Below are 12,735 nucleotides of genomic sequence, written 5' to 3' on the forward strand. Positions count from 1 at the left end.
GAAGAGTTCGTCACCAGTATTTTGTAACATCTAGTATGAGAGTGTTTCTTTTGAGGACCTTCGCGAACGCCACCGTCTGTTTGCCACAGCCCTGGCGAGGTCAGCACTTCTAGCTCTACTCTTCCTGTAAAACCTTGAGTATTTTCCTTTTGTGGGCCCTTCCTTCTCCAGAAAGGTCATCCCTGATGCAGTGGCATGAATCCAAGGTAAACTTATACTAAACCATTGAAATAGAAAACTAGGACCTCTGTGTTAGAGATGTGGAAAGCCTTGAAAAACCCCGAAGAGAAACAATATAGCACCAAACCACAGTCAACCCTGTGAAGTAATGTACAAAACAGATCTCAAAGAAAGAATATCACTTTCAGAAAAGTTTCCACTGATCAAAATAATGGGAGGAAAAAAAGAAAAGAGAAAACCACAAATAAAGGAGCTAAAGGTCCATGAAAAAGCACATCAGAAGCCTTATCAGCAAAATGAGTAACGGGGATTTTGCTCGTTATGACCCGTATGGACTGGTGACGTGTTAATAGGCCAGCTGCATGGCACGGCCTTGATGCCAGTGGGATTCCTCGCCGGCCATTCAGTCGGCTTGTATTCCCTAAGGAGAGACTTGCGCTAGAAGAACTCTTTCAAGATGATAAATGCAGGCAATATATCAGCTTATAGAGAGATTACTTGTTTGTAATACAACTTCTTTGAAAGGCCTAGACGAGCCATTCCCGCTTCCTCAGAGTAAGAATAGTGCCTATGTCAGGCCCTTTTTTGGACTTCGGGAAAGAGGAAGGGATAAGAGGAGTAGATAGGATTGGAGCAAGTGAATTGAATCCTGGGTTAGGAAGTGTACATTTAATATTTAGGGAAACTCTTCGGGTGCTAACTCTGAACATGTCCTAAGGAAAGGTAGCTGCCTTGAGTCGAAAGGAGCGTGTCATTGCTAATGGAATTCTCCTAATTGCCTGTTGCTACTGTACATGCCACATTTCTTACCTGTTTTTAAGTGGCTCAGTTAATCAAGAAGCCTGCCCTTCCACAGCTTTTGACGATTACACACAGTTCAGACCCTTCTCTGCAGATGAACTAAGCCTATGACCACAGCTGAAATTTTGCTGAGCCTCTAACTCTCAACCTTTGACTATATCCAACACTTTTCCATCTCTTAGAACTCATATTATTTCCAAGAAGAGCAATTAAAGAACACTAACAGGACCAGATAGTCACATCTCGCGCTCACGGATAGGGTCTGAACTCTAACTTCTGTACAATACAAAGTTAATGGCACCCTTCCTGTCCCAGAACTCTTGATGTCTTTATAACTCCAGTGTTTCTGAGTTCGTCTTCAGCCACCTCTTCATCTTCTGTACGTACTATGATCAGAAAACAGCAAGTAACAGAGTGCACCAAACACACATTTAACTTTCATACTCAGCTATTCAGAGAGAGAGAGAAAGTACAGTTTCAGTAAAGCGGCCGATTCCACTTGATGTTCCAGTCAGGATGAGGTAGATGTGTTATTCGTCTAGTCAGTCTCATCTCCCATGAGCCTCTCCTATAGGAAGAGCAGCCCCCTGTTTTATGTGTTGTATCCTCTTGCTCAGAGGCACGTTTAACACCACATGGCCCCTTGCTACAAGCTAACTGCTTCATTTGGTGCACAATTGAAGAAACAGTGGTTCTGATGCTGGCAAAAAAAAAAAAAAATTGCATTAGATTTTTTTGAGATAGTCGATCAATCTCAAATGAGACCTTTCTTCCTAAGGGATTTTAAAAGTAATTTTGACTGAAATATCTCCCTCGTAGGCTGCCAGTTAATTACCTTTTGACTTTAATGGCAAATTTCTGTTAACTTTGGGTTCTGAATGTCTTGTGGTCATTATTTGACAGTTTAGCCTTAATATTCCATACTGAGTTAGGGTCAATGAGTCATATGATTTAATATTTCTGTGTGTAGATAAACTTGCAGTGAATGTAAAGATCGTCAATATTCCTAAGTAAAAATAACAATACTAATAGTTATGTTTATTTAGCCCTTAATATAATACTAGACACTGCTAAGATGTGCTTTTCACCCACCATCTTATTTAATTCTTAACAACCCTAAGAGATAGGTCTTTTTATCCCAATGTTCAAGTATAGTAACTGATTTAGAGAAAATCAACAGAAAACATACATACCGTTTTGTATGTTTCCTGAAACACAGGTATTCCCAGGAAAGCAGCAAAGAATGATTGTAGGAGCAGATCAGCAAGTGTGGATTAGCATGCAGGCTCGAGACAAGCTATATTTCAAAAGTTCTCATTTAGGAGTGAGTTACCAGAAGGTGAAATTACTTTCCTAAGGAAATGATGTTATCACAACAAAAGCATATTTACCCATAATGTGCCTAGAGTAGTAATAACATAGACTCAAACTGTTTTGTGTACCAGTGTTTTCATGGAAAAATTCACTCAGAGTTTCCCCTTGGATGCTATGGACGCATTTCTCCACCTCCTGGAAAATAGGGACCCTATGCTAGAAATAGAAATCATTAGAAATGTTGCTCAAAGTCTGAGTCAGTGGTGGCTCCCAAGGCCTGTGATGGAGTCGATAGGGGGAGGGGGATAGAGGAGTGAGTGGAACCGGATACAGAGGGCACATAGGGTCAGGAGATCTTAGGTAAGAAACAGGAGGAAGCGCATGAGGGTGCAAGGTAGGGATGGGAGTTCCAGAGAGGAAAGGGAGAAGGTTAGAGAGTTTGGGGACCCAGAACTCGCTAGGTGTAACCCCCTCACGTAGCTCCTTGTTCAAGACCTTTCTTTCTTCTACTGACCCCGAGTTTTTGCCTGCCTGCTCCCCTTATTACTGCCGACACTCAGGGCTTCCCCTTTGACACTCAGATCAGCCCCTTGGCTTTTCTTGATTCAGCAGCTCCTCACACAGTCAAATGGTCCTAAGATTTTAACTTCTATAAAAGAAAGAGCCCATCCTAGGCTCTCCAGAACTTTTCCTCTTTTACTTGGACCTGGAAGAGTAAATATCAGCTTACAGATGCTTCAGGTGGTTTTGAGGGGGTCAATACGGATCCAAAATAAATTATATAAGCATCCCAGATGTAGGTAACCCAGCGTAAGGCTTGTAGGAAAAGGGAGAAGCCCTCTGCTCCTTTCCCTCCTCCTTGTCTCTAAGGCATCCTCAGAATGAAAGTGGAAAGGAGGGGGTAGGCACCAAATTGCAGCTTGGCGGAGCTGGAGCTGGAGGGGAGAGTATAAGACAGTGCGATCCTTACATCACTACTGCAGTGTGTTCTCAAGGGGCACATCTCCATCAGCGGTGTAGGGACCACTTGGATGGGTACCTCAGCCTCGTGCCACCTTTCTCTTTACCCACTAGCCAGTGTTTCTCTGACTTCTCTGGCAATAGAAATCACCTGGGTACCTGGGGAGCTCTAAAAAGCCTTAGTTCTCAGACCCTATTCCAGACCCACTGAAGCAGAATCTCCAACTGAAGGGCCTGGAAAACTGTGCAATTAACAAGTTTGTCAAACATCCTTTGCCCCTAACTTTGCTGGTCTTTAAAGGTCCTAGGACATGCTAAACCCCTTTCTGCCTTAGGGTCACTGTATGTGCTATTTCTTCTCTGTGAAAAGCTCTTTTTTTCCTCTACTCTTGGCTGATGCCTATTCCTCGTAACTTAAGAACTCTGCTGGTCTTTCCTCAGAAAGACCATCCTTGACCACTGTCCTCACCGCCTAAATCAGGTTTCCCTGTTTCATTCTCTTATAACACCTGTACTTTTTCTCCTTAGCATTTATCACACAGTTTATACCTTAGGTATTTGTTTAACATCTGCCTCACTATACCAAGCACAGGGAATGCTCAATAAATATTTTTTGCATAAAAGAATGAATAAATGGAAACACAGTGCTGGGAGAGGGATGCTAAGGTTGGATTGGATGCCACTCAATAGATAAAGCACTGAGCATATGAAAACTTTAATCTCCCAGGTAAACTTTTTTCACGTCAACCAAAATCAAGGTAGACGGACCCAACAAGTAAGTGTATGTATGTGGGCAGTGGTTCAGGTGATTTCAAAAACTCTTTATTAAATACCTAATGTTTGCATTAAATACCTAATGTTTGCATTAGGATACAACTGTGAATAAAACTGATACAATCTCTATAGAGCTTTCATTCTAGTAAGGATGACAGATGTTATGTGACCAGTTACACAATTTCATAGTTATAATTTTGATAAATGCAATGAAAGAATTACAGAGGTATAAGAGCCTGTAATAGGGAGACTGGCATAGTCGATAGGGCATCAACCTAGTCATCGAATATGTAAGACACGTCTGGGGAATCTGGACCCAAAGAATTCAATGCACTCTATCCTATCTCTTGTCAAAGTTGGCATGAGGAGAGATGCTTCTATTTAACGGTTTCTCAACCTCAGTGTATTGACATCTCAGGCTAGATAATTCTTTGTTTGGGGGTACTACCCAGTACACTGTAGATGTTTGGTACCATTCCTGACCTCTATCCACTAGGTGCCGGTAGACCCCACAGTTGTGACAGTCACCAATGTCTCACCATTGCCAAATGCCCTTTGTGGAGGAATGGGATCGAGGGTGAGGAGGCAAAATCTGTCCCTCTTCCCTCCCCCAGTTGAGAACCACTACTCTACATGAAACTTGTTTGTTTTTTAATGTCTTATATTTTATCCAAGTCAGTACCAGGAGCTCAATTTATTCATTCAAGAAACAAATGTTTATTGAGTGCTTATTAGTGTCAGGCACTGTTCTAAGCCCAGGAGATACAGCAGTGACCTGTGCTTTCTTGAAGCTACTTTCCAGTGGGGAGAGATGGACAGTACATTTTTAAATGTGTAGTATTTCATAAGATAGTTTAGTCATAGAAGTCTCCTCCGATAAGATTATATTTGAACAAAGTCTTGAAATAAACAAGAGAATGAGCCACAAGAGAACGAACACCAAGAACGAGCAGCACAGCCATTGGACCTCGCCTTTCTGTCTGCATGTCTCACCAACCTGCTTGTCTTTCAGAGGGTCCTCCACAGAAGGGCAGCTGAACGGACTCCAGAGCAGCCTCCCCTCTGCAGCATTTGTGCCCATCACCAGCCCCTCAGGTCAGTGGACACAGCAGCTTTCTGGGGGGTGGGACAGCAGGGGGTTGCTGGGCTTGGCACACACTCTCTTCTTCCTCCAAAGAGAGCGCCAGTTCTAAGAATGAAGCATCCAGGCTTTCGCTGCAGCAGCAAATGGGCATTTTTATTACATTTTTTTGTAAATTGTATCGACGGCTTAGGATCGAATGGTTTTCTCGATAGTTTTGGATAGGTGAAATTCTCAGTCTGGTAGAATTGTATCAGATTTTTGCAGCATTTAGTAGAAAATGCCAGTATTTGGCTAGTGTTTCACTGTTTATGTAGTATTTCTACATGTGGTATCTTGCACTAATCTTCACAGCAGCCCTGTGGGTGGGATCTTTTTGTCCCTGCCCACATGAGGAAAATGAGGCTCAGAAAGTCTTGGGGCCTGTGGGAGATTATACATGGATGCATAGCTCGAACTCTGGTCTTTCATCTGAATCCAGTCATGATCTATTGCCAGGTAGTTACTGAGGCCCAAAGCCTTTCAGTATAGGAACCTACATAGAAGTTGGGCAACATTAGCCCAGGGATCGTTTTCTATGAATAATAATTCAGGACATTGAAAGAAAATCACTTGGATTCAATTGAATAAATATTTATTATCTATCACCTACTATGGCAAAAGTAACATGCTGGGCACTGAGGTACGTACAGGATGAACTAGACAGTCCCTGCTATCAGGAAACTTACAGACTCAAGACGAGAGGAATGTCAGCAGGGAGCAAGCCCCAAGACGGGTAAATATCAGGTCCTGGGGACATGTGGAATAACAATAGACAACATTGGCTTCCTGGAGGAAGAAACATCTAAAGCTGAGGGTTGAATATAAACAAGTCAGCCAGGCGAGAGGGGAGGCACGGAGTGGAAGGAATTCTAGGAGGAGGGAACAACGTGTTCAAAGGTGTGCGAGTGTGGCTGGATGCTAGGCATGAGCAGGGAGGCGCATGAGAAAGGCAGGTAGCAGGGCCAGTTTCTCAGCTGTGTAGGGAGCTCAGTCCTGGAGCAGGAGGAGGCCATCGAGGAGAGTGTGCGGGGCAGGTGGGGGGTTGCGGCAGGCTGCGGTTGACATAATACCTTAAAGTGATTACAAGATTTCCGAGAAGCCTGGTTTCTTAAACTGTTTCACTGGGATAATTATATATATCTCATAAGCTTACTATGAAGATTAAATGAAATCATATGTAAAGTTTCTATAACTATACCCAGGTCAGGTAATAATATGATGAACGTATAAAGATTTTGCTCTGCACTTAAAATCTTAGGACCTGAATTCAAGAAATAATTGATGGATATCTACTTGCCCCTTCCCCCCACAGAAAGAATTACTAGGACAGGGTAATTATTTTTAAGGAAATAAAATTTGTACCTGGAACCGGCAGGGACTGAGAAGTGGGTAGATACAAGAATCATGGTCTAGTTGGAAGTATTTCCATTAGCTACAGCTGTTAGAGCCCCTTCAGCTCTTCAAATCTGCTGAAGCTGGAGAGGTTTACAAAGCCTAGGGTGTCCAGGAAACTGGCCTGTTTCATTCGCATGTCTAATTGATAAATTTAAGTACTGAATTGAACTCTTTTCATGAACTCTGGCTGTGGAAGTTGGAAGTTTAAGTGGCCAGGTGGGTCATACTTTTCAGCATCTCGGTCATGAATTAATAATGACTTACTGCTGAAGTTACTTAGATTTTGTAGCGGTCCTATGGAATTTGGCGTCAACATAAAACCACAGAGCAGAGAAGTTGTACTTCTCCCTTGTCTAATATCTACCTTTTCCCCCTGCTTCTACTTAAGATGAGCGCATTATTCTTTTTACCTCATTTAGGTAGCCTGCTATTTACTGCTTTTGTCATCAAAAGACTCTTGGCCTCTAAAGTCCCTTGAATTTGTTTTTATTCTGTGACTTTCCTAGTGTTCCTGATCCTTAAAGAAACACTGATGTACTTGATATAATAGATTGAGGCATTTGCCATATTTCCCAATAAACATTCTACCTTAGCAGTATAACAGTACTAATTAACCCTGTTAGAGTTATTTATACAGCTAGTAAATAACTACCTGGCACTTCAGTGTTTTAACTCTAAATCATGTGTTTTTCTGTACTGTACATAGACTTAAAAGAGTTATTGTAGGGGTTTAGAAGGGTGTTTACAGAAAGGAGAAAGTTAGGTTGTTATTAGAAACATTTTTCTTTAAACCCACAAGAAGGGAGGGCAACCCCCATAAGTCAAAAAGTCTACACATCCCTCGCAGAGGGAAGTCTGTGCCTAATCAGGAATCGCTAAACTGACTTTGAGAGGTATTTAGCCCCTGTCCAATCCACTTATCTCAGTAGGTTAAACATGATATTAATGAGCCCATGAATATAGCAAAAGTCTGTTTCCTGGTCCCTCAACCCTTCCCCAAGTCTGGCCAACCAGGCCATAAAGTGGTGGGACTTTGTTCTCAGGCAGTCTGAATGAGATAGTGGTTGATCTCAGAGTATTATTGAAAAAAAAAACAAAAACAAAAAACAAAAAAAAACCTCAGTCCTTTTGCACCGATGGTGGCATAATGGCATTGTTTTTATTATGAACATTAAATGAGGTAGTGAATGTGAACCCCCTAGCAGAGGGCCTGGAATGCTCCATGAAAAGTACTTTTCCTTGACTTCCTTACCTCAAGCTATATATTCAGAATTTGCTATGGAAGGGAAGGTGTAGAGTCAGCAAATTTTGAAATTTGAGAAGGAAGCTGGAGTGAGGGCTTTTGGCTCAAAACCAAAGCCATTGGCCTTCCTTCTTTATAACCATGACATTCTTCTTAAGTTCTGAAGTGGTGATGGTGAACTAAAATAGCAGCGAGCAACAGATTAGATAACGGACATTGCTCTCGTGCTGATTTGATAGTGTAAACTACCATTATTGTAAGGGTCTGAAGCCATACCAGCTGCCCCCATCTCTGCCCCTTAGTTTCTGCTTAAGCCTGTCCTGTCCTAGAGCCCAATCTCCACCCACCCCATCCCCCCCACCCACCCTTTTTTTTTTTTTAGCTCTTAATGTTCTACAGTCGGTGAAAGAGATTGTACTTACCTTTTGAAAAACAGTGATAGGTTTCATTTGCCAGAAATGAGAAAGCAATGTCCTTGTTTAAATGTTCATTGTTTCAGGCCCTGGTAAAATGCACTTTAGCTTTGTGCTCTTTGCATGGGATGTGGCGGCAGCACTTAGTGTGACTCTGCTTGCCCACCTCATTGTCTCTCAGTGAGGCAACAAGAGAAAGGAACTCATTTTAATGTACAGCAAACCCAGTGGAGCTTAAAGCTCGAAGGATCTAGAAATCACTTTAACTTCCAAGTGAAATTATTTGCCTGGCAGCTCTCAGTGGAATGACCTATTTTCACCATCGGACTTATTTTTTTTTTCACCATGTGTTCTATAATTGTTGGATATCCTGTGTGAATCTCTGGAGTATAATAGATTAAAAATAAAAATAAATACAGCTCATGAGAGGCTTGCCTTAGTCTTATACCCTTTATCGTTCCCCAAAAGTTCTTCTCTTCCCAGAGCCAGAGGGATAAGAATATGGGTTGGTTACCCACTCTTAGCTGTTAGAAAGCAAAAGAGATTTGGTGCTTGGCAGGAAATGGGGTGGCAGCATCTGGGAGAACGATGATGCCCCTAAAACCTAGTTTTAGATTTGACCTCTTGTCCTTTCAACCAAAATCAAATAAGGTGTTAAGTAGGGATTTTTTTTTTACATTTTTCAGGATCTTTGGAAGCTCCCCAAGTTATTTTCGCCAGATCCAAACTCTTGCCCACACAATCTGGAGTCCTTGCTACAGGTATAGGACAGAGAAAACCAAAGTCGGTGAAGTCAGGGCCAATTTAAGGTAACAGTAGGAATAAGACCGTATTTTATATTATAACTTGCTGACTTTATGGCACAGCAAGACTCAGTAGCTGTCAGGAGAAGTGATAGTTTTTCAAAATGACAAGGAAATTGGGATTTTATAAAACCAAAGCTCAGGACTCCAAAACTGTGGGTCAGAGTTAAACTATTGCCATCTTGCTTCGGTAATGGCCTACCAGTAGGTGGCACTGTGGCAGTAATAAATTTCCTTACTATTATAGAGGCTTTTGTTTAATATGACATCAAGGCCCATCAAAGAAAGACACTAAAGCCATAATTGAGTTATCACAGGTAAAGTGTAATGGAATAAACCGGAAAGCATAATATTTAAAGACCAAATTATCATAATCTCTAAAGAGAATGAATATTAATAAAGAAGGTTTTTAGACTAGTGTTGGGTAGTTTGTGAACTGGACTTTCAGGTAATGGAAAACAGAAAGGGATTAAATTTTTTTTTTTTAATTTTTGTTGAAGTTGACTAATTATGTTCTTTTCTGAATTATTTAAGATAAACATATGCCATAATTAGTAGCAAAACAGACGATAAACTCCATACTACCACCCATCCAAAAAAAAAAGGCTTCTACACTGAGGGACTGGCCTGACTTGATCTTGTGAGGCTGTATCCACGTATCATCAGCACTGTCCTCAATATTTTGTTCCCAGCTGTGGCCTTCAAAACTTTCCAGAAAATTCTATGACACCACAAAGTTTTGATGACTCCTTTTCTCTTTACCGTACACACTAAAGCATTAATGGCACACCTGCTATGAGCTTAATACTCTTCTTACCTCTAGGGGAATTTTTATAAACTTATTTGAGAAGCATTATTCATCAAAATGCCCCAGGAGAGCAAAGGAGGGAGGAAAATTATTTACCCACCACAGGACTCATTTACATTGGATCAGAGAGCTTCGAATATCTTTACCCAGCCCATCTAAGCTCTTTCCAAAAAGGAATGAGAAGAGAGAAGGGAACATGAAATCCATGGCTTGGTCATCTACCAAAATGTACCAGAGAAACTGAAAACAACCAGAGTTCTATCAATACTGCTTCGCCAGCGGTCCTTTAATTCTGATACTAAGCAGCCTATTCAATGATGAACAACTAATAAAATATAGAAAACTGAAGCGAGAAGGTCAATATTTCCTTCAGGAGACTGGCAGCCAGAAGAATGAAAGTGACATCAAGCTCCAAACCAAACCAGTGGCCTGCCAAGAAGTACTAATGTCCATCCGTTTCCAGAACTATGAGACTTGGACCTGCCACAATTGTAATATCACTTTCCTTGAACCTATTTCATTAGTATCCTTTACAATCCACCCAGAACACAACATGGAAAAAAATGGCACCGTCAGCAAAGAAGCCTTGGTAAAGAGCCCAATCCCTCAACACTTAGATCTGTGTCACAAACACATCCCCACCGAGCCCGAGCTGTACATAAGCTAGGGATTGGTGATTCTGGACTTTGTAATTAGCTGAGGGAGCAGGACCACGTGCCAACTACCGTACTCAGCAGACAGAGTGGGTCAGAGGGCCTCAGAAGTCCAGCCTCCTGCCATGCAGCGTAACTGCTGGGAGGCCCCAGAGGCAGGCCCACCAGCCTGGAAGATGGCCGTGGGCTACCTCCACTTAAGCAGGGGAATTAGGTACTTTACAAAGAAAGGAGGCAAAACCCCAGAGTCCACAGCCCATCACCTGGGTGCATGCTTTCTTCCTGTGTTAAGTGCATTGTAAATGTCGAGGTTCTTTCAACCACAGTTACAAGTGTATGTCATCACCAGCTGTAACAAGTCCTAAACCTCTTTATATATGGGTTTAGGGAGACAGTCAAGTTAGATTAGAGGATTCGAAGTGTGTTTGCATAGCACGTTATATAAGACTGAGAAAACATTAGTTGTCCTTATAAAGAATAGAGGGAGCTACGGTGAAAGATATTGGGGACTAAAGCCTGTCTAAGACCCCTAATAAGCTGTGCCTGGCAAACGTCATATTTAAATACATGCATTGTTTTGGGTCTTCTTAGATTCTGCATTATCTATTTGGCATCTGTCATCACAGGGCCAATTATATTTTCTGTATTTATGTTTTGGCATTCGGGGGCTGTCCAGACCCAGGCAGAGACTACCCTCCCCAGGGCTAGCTAACTCCTAAAGACAGTAACACCTGGCCCTGGAGCATCCCTTTCATATGCAGACCAACCAATCCCAAGTTTATGTCCCCAACCACCTCCTTATCTAACTGGCGCTGGCAAGCCAAAGTTCCCTTGCCCTAAATCACTCAGGTCCAGGTACAAGGCGACTAGAGGCCTATAGCCCAAAGCCTGCCAGAATTATTCAAACTAGCCAATCCTAAGCCGTTTACCATGAGTGCCATGCAGTACCCCCTCTCTGGGTCCTATGAGAAAATCAACTTCTTCCCGCCAAGCCTCATTCTCATCTCCTGTGGCCACATCGACTTTGCCATACTATACCCAACATGTATATTTTTAGGACAAACATCCATGGGAAGAACACCTTTAATTTGCAGTACAAGAAATCAGGAAAAAATCTGGATCAATTAGGTTTGTATCTCCCAGTTCTAAGCAACTGGTCGTAGTATTTCCTTCAGTACAGGCTGTATCACACTAGTGATGTTTTAACAGTGTGTGTTTTACTAGCCTCAACCTGGCTGCAGCCACACAAGAAGGATGTAGATCTCTCTAAATGGCAAAATTGCCTGGCTGCCAGCCATTGAAATTTCATGCTTTCCTGTCCTGAGGCCTCTTTCATTTAGTAACCGTTTCTACATTCAGAAACAAAACTCAAGCATAGCCGAACAACCTGGTTGGAAGTGGGGGAGGAAACAATCTGGCTTTCAGTTTGGGGAGAAGTAGAGGGGTACTTCCAAGAACCCACCCAAAGGTGGTTCATTTGCCTTAAGGAAAACCAGGGAACTCTATTTCTGAAATGGATTAAGAAATGGACCACTGAGAATGATAACATCTGAAAATTGATATTGTCTCTTGCTGAGCTGGCAAAGTCCCAAGAGAGGAGTGATGATTCTTCAGTTGTTAACAATTACTACTTTGTTGTAAAGAGACAAGGGAAGCGTGGTGGCCCCTTTCTCAAATTACATTTCTATTACAGAAGCATACACACCTTCTGGAAAAAATTCCTGGCACCCTGGATTGTTAGAGTTGTACCTACCACTGCATCTTGCAGCGGATTTGTGCTGTCCTGTGTCATACTCATTCGCTTGGGGTGGAAAAAGATCCTGTTTATTCATGTAGTCCTGAATTGGGCAAGTAACCAGCATAACATTGCCTTACTCTGTGAGTCTTTACTTACAATTGCAAGTTATCATTCTAAAATCTGTGGTTATTCATCCCATGAACCCACACATTTTGCTGCTAGTTTCAATGAGATGCTTGTTATAGGCACATACCTTTGCTTCGCCATCCTTATATCCTCAGGACATAATTGCTCCTAAAAGTTCTAAAGAAAGAAAACAACATGCTAAGCCATGCCTGTCTTTGGAAAACGAGTTTCGCACATGGAAATATTTACAACTCTGCTTGCCTGATCTGTAGAATTTGAACTGGGCCCCAAAGAGCGTAGGTGTGTAACTGGAGGGCGTGGAGAAAGATGACTTGAAGTACATTGCTCTGTTGGCATGATTGGCTTTGATATTTAGCCTTTATTCTTTCAGATTATGATTATAA

The 12,735-nt window shown here is 42.0% G+C and overlaps 1 protein-coding gene across 16 annotated transcripts in view; it reads left to right on the plus strand.

The window, feature by feature from the left end:
* The window catches only part of TTLL5 (tubulin tyrosine ligase like 5), a 215,592-nt gene that overhangs the window by 177,860 nt on the left and 24,997 nt on the right, over window positions 1–12,735 (plus strand). For 11 of the 16 annotated variants that reach the window (XM_036238716.1, XM_016122543.2, XM_036238721.1 and 8 more), the window contains 2 exons: window positions 5,042–5,124; window positions 8,890–9,012. In XM_036238716.1, coding sequence (XP_036094609.1) covers window positions 5,042–5,124; window positions 8,890–9,011 — 205 coding nt within the window. In that variant the 3' untranslated portion in view covers window position 9,012. The remainder of the gene's footprint in view (window positions 1–5,041; window positions 5,125–8,889; window positions 9,013–12,735) is intronic. The other 5 variants (XM_016122550.2, XM_016122555.2, XM_016122556.2 and 2 more) reach the window with 2 other exon arrangements.

Source organism: Rousettus aegyptiacus, unplaced genomic scaffold, assembly GCF_014176215.1.
Source record: "Rousettus aegyptiacus isolate mRouAeg1 unplaced genomic scaffold, mRouAeg1.p scaffold_m13_p_3, whole genome shotgun sequence".
NCBI lineage: Eukaryota > Metazoa > Chordata > Mammalia > Chiroptera > Pteropodidae > Rousettus > Rousettus aegyptiacus.